Raw genomic sequence first — 14,748 nt, 5'->3', positions numbered from 1 at the left:
ATTTCTGTTTTCAAATTGTTGCTTTTAATTTCTGTCATGGTGGTACTTTTCCATAACACTGAATGTGGAAATAAAGAGTTGGTTATACACTGTACATACTTTTGAATTGTTGTTTATTGTTTATTTTTGTGCCAGAAAAGCTTTGTAACAAAGAGGACAACTATTCCAAAATAAATTAAAATAATAAAAATGTAAATAATTAAAAATGAAATTAAAATTAAAAGATAATAAAGCCACAGGGTCTAATAAGCTTAGCAAATGAACTTTAAAAGTACAATATAAAAAAAGAAAAACTAAATATTGCACAACAAGCTTTGCTTTTTTTACATAATAATTTTAAATTAATGTGTTTTAAAATGAATAACACTTTTGTGCCAAAATAAAAACTTTATATCAAAGAGGATAACTATTCCCAAAATAAATTTTAAACCATTTGAATTAAAAATAAATGAAAATTAAGAGATACTAAAGCGACGGAGCCGTATAACAATAACAAATTACCTTTAAAATCACAAACAACAAAAATATTGCACAACAAGCTAGTCTTTTTCTAAATAAATAAAAATAAATAAGCCTTAAAATAAATAACACACTGTGGCTATATTTTTAGGACTTGCTTTAAGGCATGTTTACATTATTAAAAAAAAAAAACAAGCTCCCTGACCTTGGATGGGCTGAGTCTGTGAGTTCTTCTATCTGAGATAATCTGCCCAGTTTTAGAAAAAAAAATTTCAGATGGCACGGATGTGGCCACAATGCAAAGTCTTGTCTTTGTGACTTCAGAAAGGCTTTTGTATACTGGTGAACATCTCCTCCGCCAGGCAGAGTGGCTCTGCAAGGTTGGCCCGCATCTCCATCATAGCATCTGAGGTCTTAGAAGAGGTAGCAGAAGGCCTCAAACTTGCTACCCTTTCGTCAAAGTCTTCCCAAAACATGGCCCCTGCATTGGCAGTCGCACCAGGATCTGAAACTCCTCACTCTGAGCTGGGTTAAAACTGTTAAAGCTGAAGTTTTCATAACCTTAATGTCTTAAACTAACATTAATAATTCAAATTCAAAATGTTATTTGCTTTTAATGTATGTCATTATGTCCTTTTTTGAGCAATCTTCTTATACATATATTACACCAATATGTCAAGTCTGCCTAGGAAAAGCAATTATTATACCAGCAAACTCAAAATTGGAGTAAAAATGAAACTAGTCTATAAATACTTTTTATTGTAAGCTTGGATTATTATATTATTATATAGCCTAGTGTTTATTTACCGATAGACAGTCAAGAAGACAAATTAATCAAAATTGTATTTATAACAGGGTTTTATTTATTTATAAAATAATAACAAACCACAGATCCTCAACAAACAGTTACAAAAACACAGTGACAGAAATGTGAGAAATAGCGCATGGGTCTGTCACGTGATTAAGGAACGAGTCAAACTCGACCCGAGACCCGAAAGACTCATGAGATGAACTAATCAATTCTCTTTCCGGCTCAAGACTGCGTTAGTTTTGCGTATGGGGCTGTCACGTGATTAAGGAACGAGTCAAACTCGACCCGAGACTCATGAGATGAACTAATCAATTCTCTTTCCGGCTCAAGACCGCGTTGGTTTTGCGTATGGGGCGTCTGTCATGTTATTAAGGAATGACTTAAACCCGAAGACTTCTTGTCAGATAAGAGGTGAGATGAGCTAATCACAGACTGAAGACCCAGGTAAAGAATGAATATTTTTTTCTGTATCTTATAGCATTTTATTTTTGTATTGTTTGTTGTGTGATCAACGTTTGCATAAGTACTAAATGTGTTGGGGAGGTAGCACTTAATATTTTAATAACATTTTGCTAAAATGAACGAAATGACTCGAAAAAAGATTCGTTCATTTTGCTGAACGAGACTCAAAAGTCCGAGTCGGTAAAATGATCCGAACTTCCCATCACTACTCTGCAAGACTAACGATGGCAGTTTGCACGCACAGCCACTTACCTAACCCTAACCCCGCTGCGAGCTCACAGAGAGAGGTCACACAGGGCTCGTGTTCCCGCAGCGCTGTGGGATAACGCTGAGCGCTTCTTTCGATCCGCACCGAGCGGCGCACCGGGGTGAAGAAGCGGATCTCGTGACCGTCCACTCGTCCTGCTTCTGCTCCTCGCTGACCCCTCTTACCCCTGAAACATGACAGACTTTCAAACTCTGACACGAACACAGAGACTACCGGGGATCAGGATTTACCTGAATACACCTCAATTATTATTATTCTTTATTATTCATGTAATCCTTGCACACATCAAAACACTTCAAGTGCTCGCTACAGACAAGAAAAATGAAGAAAATAAAACTGGATCCAATTTTTTTTTTATGTGGAAATGTTTAAAGAGGCAGTGATGTATTTATTTTTTAACATTTAACATTTTTGACATTTAAAATCAAAAATAAAGTTGAGAACTTGGTGGTCTGAAGTCTTTTGCTTAGTAAAAAAAAAAAAAAAGTGTTAAATAATTGTACTAATGAAAAGAAACGTCTTCAGAAATCATTGTAAATTGATAATGGTACGCAGTTATTAATTGGTATATATATATATATATATATATATATATATATATATATATATATATATTTACATTTACATTTACATGTATATATTTGTATAAATATAATTTATATTATATGTAAATATATTTAACACATAACCAGAACATTGTTCTTAAATGTATAGATTTGGGCCAGGAGACTCCGCACTGTAAGAAGTGTCTGAAGAGGTATTATAAAATGAAAAATAGGAGGCTGGAATTTTTTTGAATGAAATATTCTTCAGTGTTTACTGTCTATAAGTCATGTTTGTGTGCAAAGGGTTAAGTTTAGCTGTTACACATGTGTGCACACGATCAGGATCACCTCACTCTCCGCAGGAAAACCCCTGATTTGCATATTTCAACATCTCAGGAAACCTTTAATACTAAACCTTTTCACAAATCTGTGTCTACCATATTCACCTGTGCTGGCTTGTCTCAAATGTATGCTTGTGATCTGGTGTAAATATCTTCGAGTGAGCATTAAAATTGGGTATTAATAGCTAAAAAAAAATCAATTCAGCTGCATCCTCATGTTTTGGACATACTAGTAAGGGTGCAGTAAGGTTTATGTGCCCTAGTAAGTGCGCAGTAGGGGTCACGCGCCCTAGTAAGTGCGCAGTTGGGGTCACGCGCCCTAGTAAGTGCGCAGTTGGGGTCACGCGCCCTAGTAAGTGCGCAGTAGGGGTCACGCGCCCTAGTAAGTGCGCAGTGCGCAGTAGGGGTCACGTGCCCTAGTAAGTGCGCAGTAGGGGTCACGCGCCCTAGTAAGTGCGCAGAAGGGGTCACGCGCCCTAGTAAGAGTGCAGAAGGGGTCATGCCCTAGTAAGTACGCAGTTGGGGTCACGCGCCCTAGTAAGTGCGCAGTTGGGGTCACGCGCCCTAGTAAGTGCGCAGTAGGGGTCACGCGCCCTAGTAAGTGCGCAGAAGGGGTCACGCGCCCTAGTAAGTGCGCAGAAGGGGTCACGTGCCCTAGTAAGAGTGCAGTAGGGGTCACGTGCCCTAGTAAGTGCGCAGTAGGGGTCACGTGCCCTAGTAAGTGCGCAGTAGGGGTCATGCCCTAGTAAGTGCGCAGTAGGGGTCATTCCCTTGTAAGTGTGCAGGGCTCATACCCAGGGGTGGCTGTGATCTTGTACTTGACGACGGACGAGTCTCCCCTCGCTCCAGAGATCAGGGCACTGATGGGTTTCGGGGTGTGTATGATGTCATCGCCGTCCTCTTCATCACACACTCCAGTCTCTTCTGGCGTCAGAGATGAACCTGAATGATTTAATGTGTTATTAATATTAATAAAAGACGTCACTTATGCTCACTAATGCTGAATTAATGTAATTAAAAACACTTAAAACAGTGATGTTAGGAACCATTATAAATGTAATTTATTCCTGTGATGGATGATTCAAATCATCCTAATATTCTGATCTAATGCTCAATCTTATCTCTTAGCCTAAGATATTGTGAGAACTGACTTATTTTTTCAGGATTATTTGATGAATAAAAAGGGTTAAACTTCAGCATTTGTTTAAAATCTTTTTTAACATATCTTTACCGTCACTTTTGAACCATTAAGTGCATTCTTATATCTTTTTGAATGGCATTATGCCAAAATATCAAGCAGCAATTACAATAGATGTTTGTTGAGCAGTAAATCATCATATTTTCATGATTTCTGAAGATCATGTGACACTGAAGACTGGAGGAATGATGCTGAAAACACAGCGGAGCATCACAGAAATACATTACAGTTTTGAAATAATGTTTCATTAATGTATTTTTGATAAAAAGCAGCCTTTGTTGAACATGAGACCTCTACCAAACACATTTCAAAATCTGAATTCAAAGCAGCAGTGTAAACTGAAAATCCCTGCAATATATTGTTTGTCAAAACTCATTGTTAAAAAACAGTGCGTCACTTGATGATGAATTACTGAATGCCTTTACCTTGAATCTGTCTCTTTTTCAGGATCTCAAAAACCACAGAACGTAGCTCATCCACTGGCTGTTAAGAAACATATTGCAATGAGTGAAAATTGATGGTTTACTCAAACTCTGTGATACTCGCTTCTCTTTCACACACGCACACACTAGAGTCAGTCATCGGTTACTGTAAGCTCTTGCTAAAGAAAGAAATGCAATTGGCTTTCATTCTAAAGATAAAAAACCACAACAGCTGTATCATTACTGTAAAAAACACAGCTGTATCATTACTAGTGGTGGACGTAGATTAATCTTTTTAATCTAGATGAATCACACTGTGAAATTAATCTAGATTAAAATGGCTCAATGTCGACGGCATTCAGAATATATGTGTACTAGTGCTGTCAAAATTGCTCAAAAATGACGTTCGAATATTCCCTTTAAAAAATACACGAATATTCGAACTATTCGAACATCTGGTTGCACATGTTGTCAATGACGCGCATTACGTCAATAACAGGCCAAAATAATACAAAGATACATAACTACTTGTATAGATAGTCTATTTAAGTTGAAACATATATGACAACGTATTACCTACACAAGGAAATCAACTCATGTCCAAGACTGCAGACCTCAGTCTCTCACCCTCACGTTCTCTGCGCATAACGGTTTAAATGAACAAACACATTTTTGTGAAAGCAATTTAAGGTCGCGACTGTTGTCCCAAAGATAGCAGGCTTCATTCAGTGATTGAAACAAATATTATTAATATTAATTGAAGTTTTACAGCATATAGAACTGACATTGAGCTGTGTGCTGTGGTAAACATGGACCTTTTCCTTGACATGAAACGATAAATAATCAAACCTGGGATCCACTGCTTGACAGAACCCCCGAAGCGTGCCCCATCTGCGATACCGATCGGTCTCATGTCCTTACACATGAACAAAATGTATTTATCCGTTATGGTCTCGTCGTGTTGCAGACAAAGAGCTTGCGGCGGGCGATGCAAAGTAACGTTAAGTGTCAACACGTGACTGTTTAGCTGGAGCTCCACACATTGTGCCATGCTCATTTGGGTGCTAGTCGAATGGTATGCTAACTGTATCTTAAACAGCTTGCATACGACTTTCTGCTGCGGTCGAGTTGGGCTCTGCACTTGCTGCCATCTTCCATGAAGTCAACTTTCAGCAGTGATGCTGTGCCAGACAGTGTGACTCCTGTGACCTGTCCCTGAACCCCGAGCCCACTCACAAAGCAGACAACCACGCCTCTACTATCGCAGGCCTGTTTTTCCACATTTTATTTTTTATTCGAATATTAATTTTCATCTTCGAAATTTGTTTTTTTTAAACTATTCGAATACATATTCGAAATTTAGAATATTCGTTGACAGCCCTAATGTGTACCCAAATAACATTGACAAACAGGAAGTCTTTGAGAAGGGGTTTATCAAGCTAGATGGTGCATTAGAAAAGGAGCTCATCTCCTGTTTCCAAAATGCATCACAAACTGCTTGAAAAAGCTGTAAACTAATTCCACATTACACAAGGTGCAAACAACCTTACGCCGGTTTCACACCAATGTTTACGTTTTTTTCAAGTTTGTAGGTGTCAAGGTACAGACACTAGCATTACAGCAGCCAGTCGCTAAATTAGGCGCGGTCACTTTAAGAGATGATGAACGCATCCAATATAATACACATCCCATTATTTTCCTCAACTGTTTACTTTCACTTAAGAAATAACTGAATTTTTTTAGCATAATTTCCAAGGTGGAACACCAGAACACCGCGAGTACTGAATTGGGCTCTTTCACATCTTTGTGTTTGTTCAGACTGCGATGTGTATTTGTTCGTTCAGGTGCAGGAGGGACTTCGAGGAGAACTTCGCAGAAGAGAGCTCGGTTCAGTGTCGCTGTCGTTGATACGCGTGCGTCTCTCTCTCCGCAATAATAATAAAAAACAGATTTCTCAGATTTTCAGACTGAAACAAAGCAAATAATGAAACAACATCAAGAGATAAAACATGTGTGAGATGAAGAGATCCTGACCTCTCTGACCACACGGATGGCCTCCTGAAACATGGCCAGCAGCTCCGGGCTTCCCTCTCTTTCCATTAGTCTGGCCTGACAGATCCAGTATTTAGCAAACTTCTGTGCCATTGGCACCCGAGACAGCACATCTCTGACCCGCTCCGCCGGGAAACCCTGATCAGATCAGAGAGAGGTTATTCATTCATCCTCAGGTTGATGCAAACCTGTACACATTCATGCTTACAAGAAGAATGTGGGTAACCGGTTGTTTTAATCACTCTCTGTAGACCATGCATCATTTAGTTTCTGTGATTCTACTGTAACCTCAGGATTTTAAACGTCACAGTCCATTAATACCAGAAAATAGCAAACACCAGAGATTAGCTTAACCAAACCTGGATCGGGGATAAGGGAACAATCATGACAAATGTTGAATGTAGGTTTGAGAAAGCTTTATCTGAAACTCCAGCTTGATTAATGTGGAGGGGTTTTCCCTCGGTGCAGTAGATCAGCGCTCTCACATACGTGATCGAAACTCCCGTTCAGAGTCCAGTCACTTGGAGTCTAGACAATGATCATTGACTCAGACGACCATCAACACACTCCACCTTTCCTCACGCTCTAATCAATCAGGGAAGCGTGAACCGATCCGTTTTGGGAAAGTCAATAGGGTTATCAGGAGATCACGCTCTAATAACTCAGATTTTATCATAGTGTGTATATTACCATGTTTCAAAATTAATAAAGTCATAAAAGCTCATTGCCCTTCACTGAGCGAAGTTCTTTATCTGCTTTTGATTGTCTATTTATAACCTTTGTTTCTCAACATCTGTCTTCAAGCTCCTCAGATGTAAATCAGAAGCACGTTGACCACAAACACAACAGAAAAATATCTCAGTTATCGACTAACTTACTCTTACACAATGTCTCGTCCAGGGAAATTAATAATCATTTGTGGCCAAACATCAAGAACACTCAACATGTGATCTGAATGTATTTGATGACTAGCTGTGATTTCCATCCTCTGACTGATGTTCCTCATATTTCCACAGAAGAATCTGCTTTGATGCACCTGGTTATGCAAATTCTTTTTGTTTGTTTTTTTTGCATAAAGAGACTACAACAGCTCATGCTATAATATTAATGCTACCTGCTGTAATAATTCAATGCAGTCATCCAGCGATCGGTCCACAGCAAAGACAATGTCATGAACCTCGTCTTCATTCTCTATAGAAGTCCAGTAGGGCTGAGGAAGAGTAGAAACGGTCTTCCTCCTGACCACCCGGACGGGCATGGGGGGGCGTTTATACGTGATGCTCCTGGACTCCCTCCACTCCTGGAGCTTACGCCTGCACACACACACACACTTCTCTGAAGGGAGCGTTCACCCAAACTCTGTCATCGGAGTTTTGAGCTGCAAACCTCCAGATGCATCAAAGGCTTCAGGATAATTTACAATATGTGAAAAATCAGTGCTAAATTTAAATAATAAAATGCATTGCAAATTCATATAGGAGCTAATATAGCGCATCATGATATAAATCTACAAATCTGATGAAGAAACACACTCATCCTGATCTGGGATGAAATGTTCTTTTTCGGGTGAACTATTCCTTGGATTTTAACTCACAAAAAGGCCTTTTTATTAACCCCTCGGAGATGTATGGAGCACTTTTTTATGATAGATGGATGAGCTTTATTGGCCTTTAAAATCTCAACACCCATTCACTTCCATTATAAAGCTGGGAAGAGCCAGGACATTGTTTTAATATAACTCCGACTGGATTAGTCTCTTCTCAGATGGCTTGAGGGTGATTAAATCATAGGCTAATAATTTTTTTTTTGGTGGCTATATTGGTGCCTAAAGCACACTAGTCTTCATGGTGTCATGTATGTGTGTAGGTGTGTAACAGGTTGTGATCATGTGGCAGTACACTCACAGTCTGTCCTCCTGAGCTGCAGTGGGCTTCTTCTGTCCATCATCTAGAGGAGCGGTCCGGACTCCTTGAGCGCTGGGACACCGTCTGGATTTGGGAGTCTGGAGCTGATCCGCAGGCTTGTCGATCTGAACACAGCTCCTGGAGCTCCGGCCGGCCGGTCTGGTGGAATCAGCGGTGCTCGTTCCTTTATTTCTGCTGACCGCTGCTGCTTCTCTAGCCGCAGGTTTAGAGAGAGTCGAAGCAGCGCTCGCTCTCGTCGCTTGGTTTGATTTCGGTTTAGTGGCATCGACGGAGAAGGTATTCTTCCTCCGGTTCACGTCGGATGTGTTCGTGGATGGGTTTGGTTTCTGGTTGCTTTGAGAACTGCGGGTGTGCACAGCACTCAGACTTCTGGGTCGTTCTGTGGGTTTCACTTGGGTTTTAGAAACACCGTTTCCCTGCACTTTCGTTGCTCTTTGAGTCGTCGAACTGGCAGCTGAGCTTGATTTGACGCTTGTTTCAGGTAATTTCTTGGCTGAAGGCCTTGTAGACTGAACGGTGCGGCTCTGATCTGTGAATCTGGGGACTGAGACGCCACGTCCAGACTGTGAAGGGTTACAGATGGACACAAGACTGGGCTTTCTTGTCTTTGCAGAATGGGATTGTGACGCTGTCTGAGCTTTCGGTTGGACACTTTGAAGGCTTTGTGATCGAGTCGTCTTGAACGGCGCAGCTGGTTTCTGAGTTTGAAGAGAAGCTGTTTTGTTGCTCTGCGTCTTCAGAACACGAAGGCCTTCCCGAACAGCATTATGGGAATTACTGGACGGCTGTGTTTGGGCTTTGGCTAGCGAACTGATACCAAGTCCTTTTTTTGAGGATGTGTTTTTATCACCCTCTTCTGATGCCATGACTTCTTTTGTATTTGTGCCTCTGATGCCACGGTTCTCCTTTCCTTCCGCTGTCTGAGAGAAACAAAGACACGTCACTTCAACAGCGCTGTCGACTGAATCCTGCAAAGCTTCAAGAAAAGTCTCTAACTCACAGTCACGGTCTTCGACTTCTGCTCATCTTCAGCATGTTTCTTCTCCTTGAGATACGGCCTTTGAGTGAAACAACAAAACAACACAGTGGATTCAGAACAGAAACACACGAAGGCAGTTCTGAATACAGAACATAGGCAGTGCATTTTTTATTTTAAAACTGGAAAAAGTATAAATTCAACAGTTGTTTCAGAGAGAAAGACCCTTCAAGACCACCTACTTTGGATTAGGAGCTTTCAGTCTGCCTTTTGCAGCAAGGTATTCTGCCAATTTCTGTTTGCGTAGCTCTGTAAACCAAAGAGAAAGACATTTGTGATTTAACATTGCATGCATTTAATAACGGTTGTAAATGTGCTAGATTGAAATTTTGCATATGCATATTTTGCCTTGTAACCTTCTTCACACACATATATGTATAAATTATAAAAAAAATATTTTATATTTAAATAACAGTGTGATATGTATTTTTATGCAGAGACTGGTATGTCTATTAGTAAAATCTGTTTACTTTAGTCATATTTGTTTCACTTTATGACAAAAGCGACAGGTCAGAAATGGTAAGAAGCACTTTTTCCTCAAGTTTGCATTCCTGCAACTCAAAAAAGTATTAAAGATACCGTAATATCCTTTTAGGATCTAGGTCTTAACAAACTTTCCTTCTGATATCTTCACTTTAAAGGCCCTCGACGGTTCAGTTCCAGAGATGTGGAGATTGGTGAATTGTTCACATATTCAGGGATCAAAAACCAACTGTGGCTCACTTTGCATTCAGCCAATACTTTATTTATTTTAAAGAGCAATACCTGAAGAACAAATAATGCTGAAACTAGAAATGCATCTCATTTGTTGTCAACACCCGATTATATTTTTCTAATGTATGCATGTAACAATTTTTATTTATTTATATATATATATATATATATATATATATATATATATATATATATATATATATATATATATATATATATGGGAAATCACATCAGCTTCACGTTCAAAAGGTTGGCATATAATAATAATTAATATAAAAAAATAAATCACTAAAGTCAAAGTGATCTATATATATAAATATATATTAAAAAAAACAAGAGTTCCCATACTCATCTACGTCACTCAACTGCTCCAAACAATAGCACTTAGCTTTTAGCATAACAATATAAATGTACTAATGGCAAGACAAGAAATTATTTCAGGACTGGTGTGTGATCTTTTTGACACTACTGCAGGTTTATAAAGCAGTTTCCTTGATGGAAACATGATTATACAGTAAATTATAAACTAACTGTAATTTCTTTATGAAGCAGAAAGATCTCGTTACAGACGCGCGCAAACGCCTCAGAAACACATCGCGTCGTGTTGAAGTGTTTTCAACAGCAAACCCAAGGATTTCCCGAAATAAAATCATAACAAAAGATACTGTTATTGAATGTATACATATAAACACACACGAGGCAACAGAAACCATGATGTTAAAGATCACGATACATGGAGCTAGCCTAGCTTGGTGTAAACTGGCGCTTTACCGATCTTAGATAGTTTAGATGCGTCTTCATCCGTCACAGCCTCCATCGCTTAATCCGAACACACACAACACAACAAATATTTAATATTAAATATAATAAATATAGCGTTTGTTAGTAACTTCGTGCACGAGTCTGTTAGCACTTAGCACACACTGCTGCTCACGCTGCAACTGACGCTTGAATTTTGCGGGGACACGCCCATCTCAATTCCCATTGGTTCGTTCGAAACTTTAAACGCCGACTATTGGTCGGTCAGTATTGATGATTCATATTATTTGATAATTCTTCGTAAATGTCGTTTCGGTATTTTTGTCATCTATCATGTGGCTTGATGTATTTGAGGCGGTTATATTATTGAAAAAAAAACCCTGAATAATAGAATAAAGAAAAAAAATATGTAAGTATGTGGACAATCTATGACATTAACCATTCGAACTCCATTATACAGATCAGAATCATATTGCATCTGTTCTGATGCATTACTTTTAATTTATTACTGGGTTGCGCTTGTTTGTTTGTTTTTAATATAAAAAGTTCTGTTTTTGGCAAATTTATGTAAAGTCACATGGAGAAAACCGTTCAGCTGTGCCGCTGTATTAATTCTGAGGAATTGCCCCAACACTGCTGACCACAGCACTAGGAGCCTATGGTCCTGCACAATCGGAGGCTGCAGGTTTAGGACCCCGGCTATAGGACCCTGGCTATAGGACCCTAGTTTTTTTGTGCCACTTACCGAACTGGATGATTTAAGCCGCGTTTCCACCGCAGGAACTTTACCCAGGAACTAGGGACTTGGTCCGGTACTTGGTGTGTTTCCACCGCAGGAACCAGGAACTAAATAAAAGTTCCGGGTAAAAAAATGCCCCCCAGAAAGTCCCTGCTGGCGAGGTGGTACTTTTTTAAAGTTCAGGAACTTTCGGGGGCGGGACTTTGGCGCTAAACATCCTGATTGGTTGAGTTGACGCAGCATTGGTTGAGTTCAACCACCATTTATTCGGATCAACATTTTCAAAATATTACTGTTATTGTGTCATGAAATGTAATTTTAAAAGTATTTCAGGCGAGAATGTAGTTGTTTAAAACTCAAATCTGTTGTTTATTTATAAAGACAGCGCCTATTTAAAAATGTGTTTCGCCGATCTCTGAGACGGTGAGCTCCACACGATCTGGGAGAGCTCAGTGATCATCTATCCGCCCAGAGGCAGCCTCACCTTGGATAGACCTTCTGATATGTGCCGCTGGCTCTGATGTGTCTTTAGTGGTTAAACATAACATATAATTCAGCTGCGGGGTAAATCTAACAGGTTTTCTTTGGTCTGTATTCAATTTATCTATATGTTAAAATGAAAATAAAAAAGGCAAGTCTATATAATATTTCGTTTCATTGTAATGGCTGTATAACCCCTGCTGAAAAAAACAATAGAAACCATTACAGAATTTGTAATGGTTTTAATGGTTCTTATTGGAATTCTAATGGTTTTAATGGACACTGTAATGGTCTCTGTGGGTCTCTATTGGTAATTTGCTTTCTTCTATTGGTGGCGTGTATTGTCTATTGGATACCATTAAGGACCAATAGAACACCTTTAGAAACTTCTAGTGGTATCTACTGGACACCAGTAGAAACCATTATGACTCCAATAAATTTAGTGGTTTCTTTGGAAAACTGTAATGGTCTTAGTGGGTAGGCTACTGCTGAAAAAAAATGAACACACGAACAATAGAAACTATTACAAAATTTGTAATGGTTTTAATGGTTATAATGGGAATTATGTTGGTTGTAATGGTCACAGTAATGGTCCCTGTGGGTCTCTATTGGTAAATTGCTTTTTTCTATTGGTGGTATGTATTGTCTTGGATTGCCACCATACGTCGTTTGGAAAGGTTATTTTTAATTCATTTAATTTTTTTTTTTTTTTTTTTTTTTTTTTTTAAATCAACTCGACTCGTCATGGCCTTCAAAATTGACTTGAAAAGTTGGTCTTTGTTTTGTCTGTCGGATTTGGTCCAAATTTAGCCCAAAAATAGATGTGAAATAGTGAAATTCTGCGTGACTTCCACGTGCTGTAATGTGCGCGCGCGCAGAACTGGAGCGGAGGACGTCACCATGGAAACGAGGCGGCAGCCCAACCGTCAAGCAGCTGATCGCTGACACTCAGTGTGGTTTCACTTATTTTTTAAGGTAAGTTTAGTCTATTAAATTACACAAATAGTACATTAAAGTGTTCCTGACACTTTATTTCATGTAAATTATACGCTTTCGTTTAATATTTACTTTATAGAAATGGTTTAGCGTCGTCAGAAAAAGTCCGTTAGCATCTCAAAGGTAAGGCTAAATACAAGAGGTAACGATAGACATGAGCTCTTGTTTATTAAGTTTGGGCTTTTAATGTCATCTTGTGTGTAGATGCTCTCTCTCTCTCTGTCTTTCTCTCTCTCCATATATATCAATGGATGAATGGAAGTAACTTAACCGAATTAATTTAACCCTAAAAGTATCCACTGTTTAATCCTAAAATGTGCACTAACGTAACCGGATAACGTTACATCACTTACATAGAGCGTGAAAATGGACTGAAACCTTCAGGTTTTGATCTTTCATGGTAAACACATGAATACAAACTTGTTCTGTGATTTCAGAAGTGCCAGAAAAAACCTCTATGACGCAGGAGAAGTTCCTGATTTTAACATTTCTGAAGGGGGCTGCTGACAGAGAGGATGAAAACATACACATTTTGATGTCCACGCTGTAGGAGCATTACTAAATAAGTAAAACTAAAATATATATATATTTATTGTAAATGATTATATAAATTATATATTCTGTGAATTATTATTTTTCTTTTCTGCATTTCACCTCTGCTATAGTATATGCCTTATACCTGGCATTGTATAATAAATATTGTTGTCTCTGTGACAGTGCTTATGTTCCTAGGTTCTTCCATGCTGATGGCTGTGCCCTAGAGTCATATCTCCTGTCGAATAACATTTTTAGACATTATGAACCATGAATATTAAGCAATTCGTCAAACATACACCATTCAAAAATGTAAGGGTCAGATTTGTCATGTATTTCAAAGACATATTTTATGCTCACCACTGCTGCATTTATTTGATTAAAATACAGTTAAATTGTGAAATTAACATTTTTTTTATAACTATTTTCTATTTAAGTTTGTTTTAATAAGTGATCAAAGCTGAATTTTCAGCATCAGTCTCCAGTGTCACACAATCCTTCAGAAATCATGCTTTGTGAAAACAAGAATAAAATTGTACAAAATATTTACATATAAAGCAGTTATTTGAAATTGTACTAATATTTCACAACATTACCATTTTTATTTATGATCAAATAAATGCAGTTTTCTTAGTGTACATGAGACTTATTTCAGAAACATAAAAAGATCTCTATCTCCAAGCTACACACTCTCACACCAAAGTGACTGTTAAAAATCATTTAAACTTTGTGTCAGTACATCATAAATAGGAAAAGGCATCAGATCACCGTCTGTGATTTGTTGTGTCGTGCCGCATCCAGTGTAGAGAACATCACTGATTATAAAAGGCTCTGTTGTATTTTGTTGTGCTGTCCAGTGACGACACAGTGTTAGAACTCTTGTTAAATATCATTACATATGATGTATGTATGATGCCATTCAGCACTGATAGATCTTTTCTATTTCAGAGACTGAAAATCATTGATAAAGCACAAGGTTACTGTAACATATTTAAACAATATTAATA

General features: G+C 38.4%; 1 protein-coding gene across 6 annotated transcripts in view; it reads right to left on the bottom strand.

Moving 5' to 3' along the window:
• Positions 1-14,748, bottom strand: part of LOC113038905 (serine/threonine-protein kinase Nek6-like) — a 41,170-nt gene that overhangs the window by 19,803 nt on the left and 6,619 nt on the right. For 2 of the 6 annotated variants that reach the window (XR_003274827.1, XM_026196703.1), the window contains exons 1-9: positions 11,005-11,097; positions 9,702-9,768; positions 9,484-9,541; positions 8,463-9,403; positions 7,673-7,871; positions 6,541-6,696; positions 4,510-4,567; positions 3,681-3,828; positions 1,985-2,166 (exon numbers count right to left, since the gene is read on the bottom strand). The exons of 1 other annotated variant lie outside the window; for it this stretch is intronic. Coding sequence is in view for 4 of the 5 variants with exons in the window: in XM_026196703.1 (XP_026052488.1) it covers positions 1,985-2,166; positions 3,681-3,828; positions 4,510-4,567; positions 6,541-6,696; positions 7,673-7,871; positions 8,463-9,403; positions 9,484-9,541; positions 9,702-9,768; positions 11,005-11,050 (1,855 nt within the window). In the remaining variant the exon portion in view is untranslated. Of the gene's footprint in view, positions 1-1,984; positions 2,167-3,680; positions 3,829-4,509; positions 4,568-6,540; positions 6,697-7,672; positions 7,872-8,462; positions 9,404-9,483; positions 9,542-9,701; positions 9,769-11,004; positions 11,098-11,737; positions 11,757-14,748 lie in introns of those variants that run through there. 3 more of the 6 variants (XM_026196702.1, XM_026196700.1, XM_026196701.1) reach the window with 3 other exon arrangements.

Source organism: Carassius auratus, chromosome 21 (genome assembly GCF_003368295.1).
Source record: "Carassius auratus strain Wakin chromosome 21, ASM336829v1, whole genome shotgun sequence".
Taxonomy (NCBI): Eukaryota; Metazoa; Chordata; class Actinopteri; order Cypriniformes; family Cyprinidae; genus Carassius; species Carassius auratus.
The sequence above is the reverse complement of the archived record's forward strand: the minus strand, read 5'-3'. Positions and strand labels throughout refer to the sequence as shown.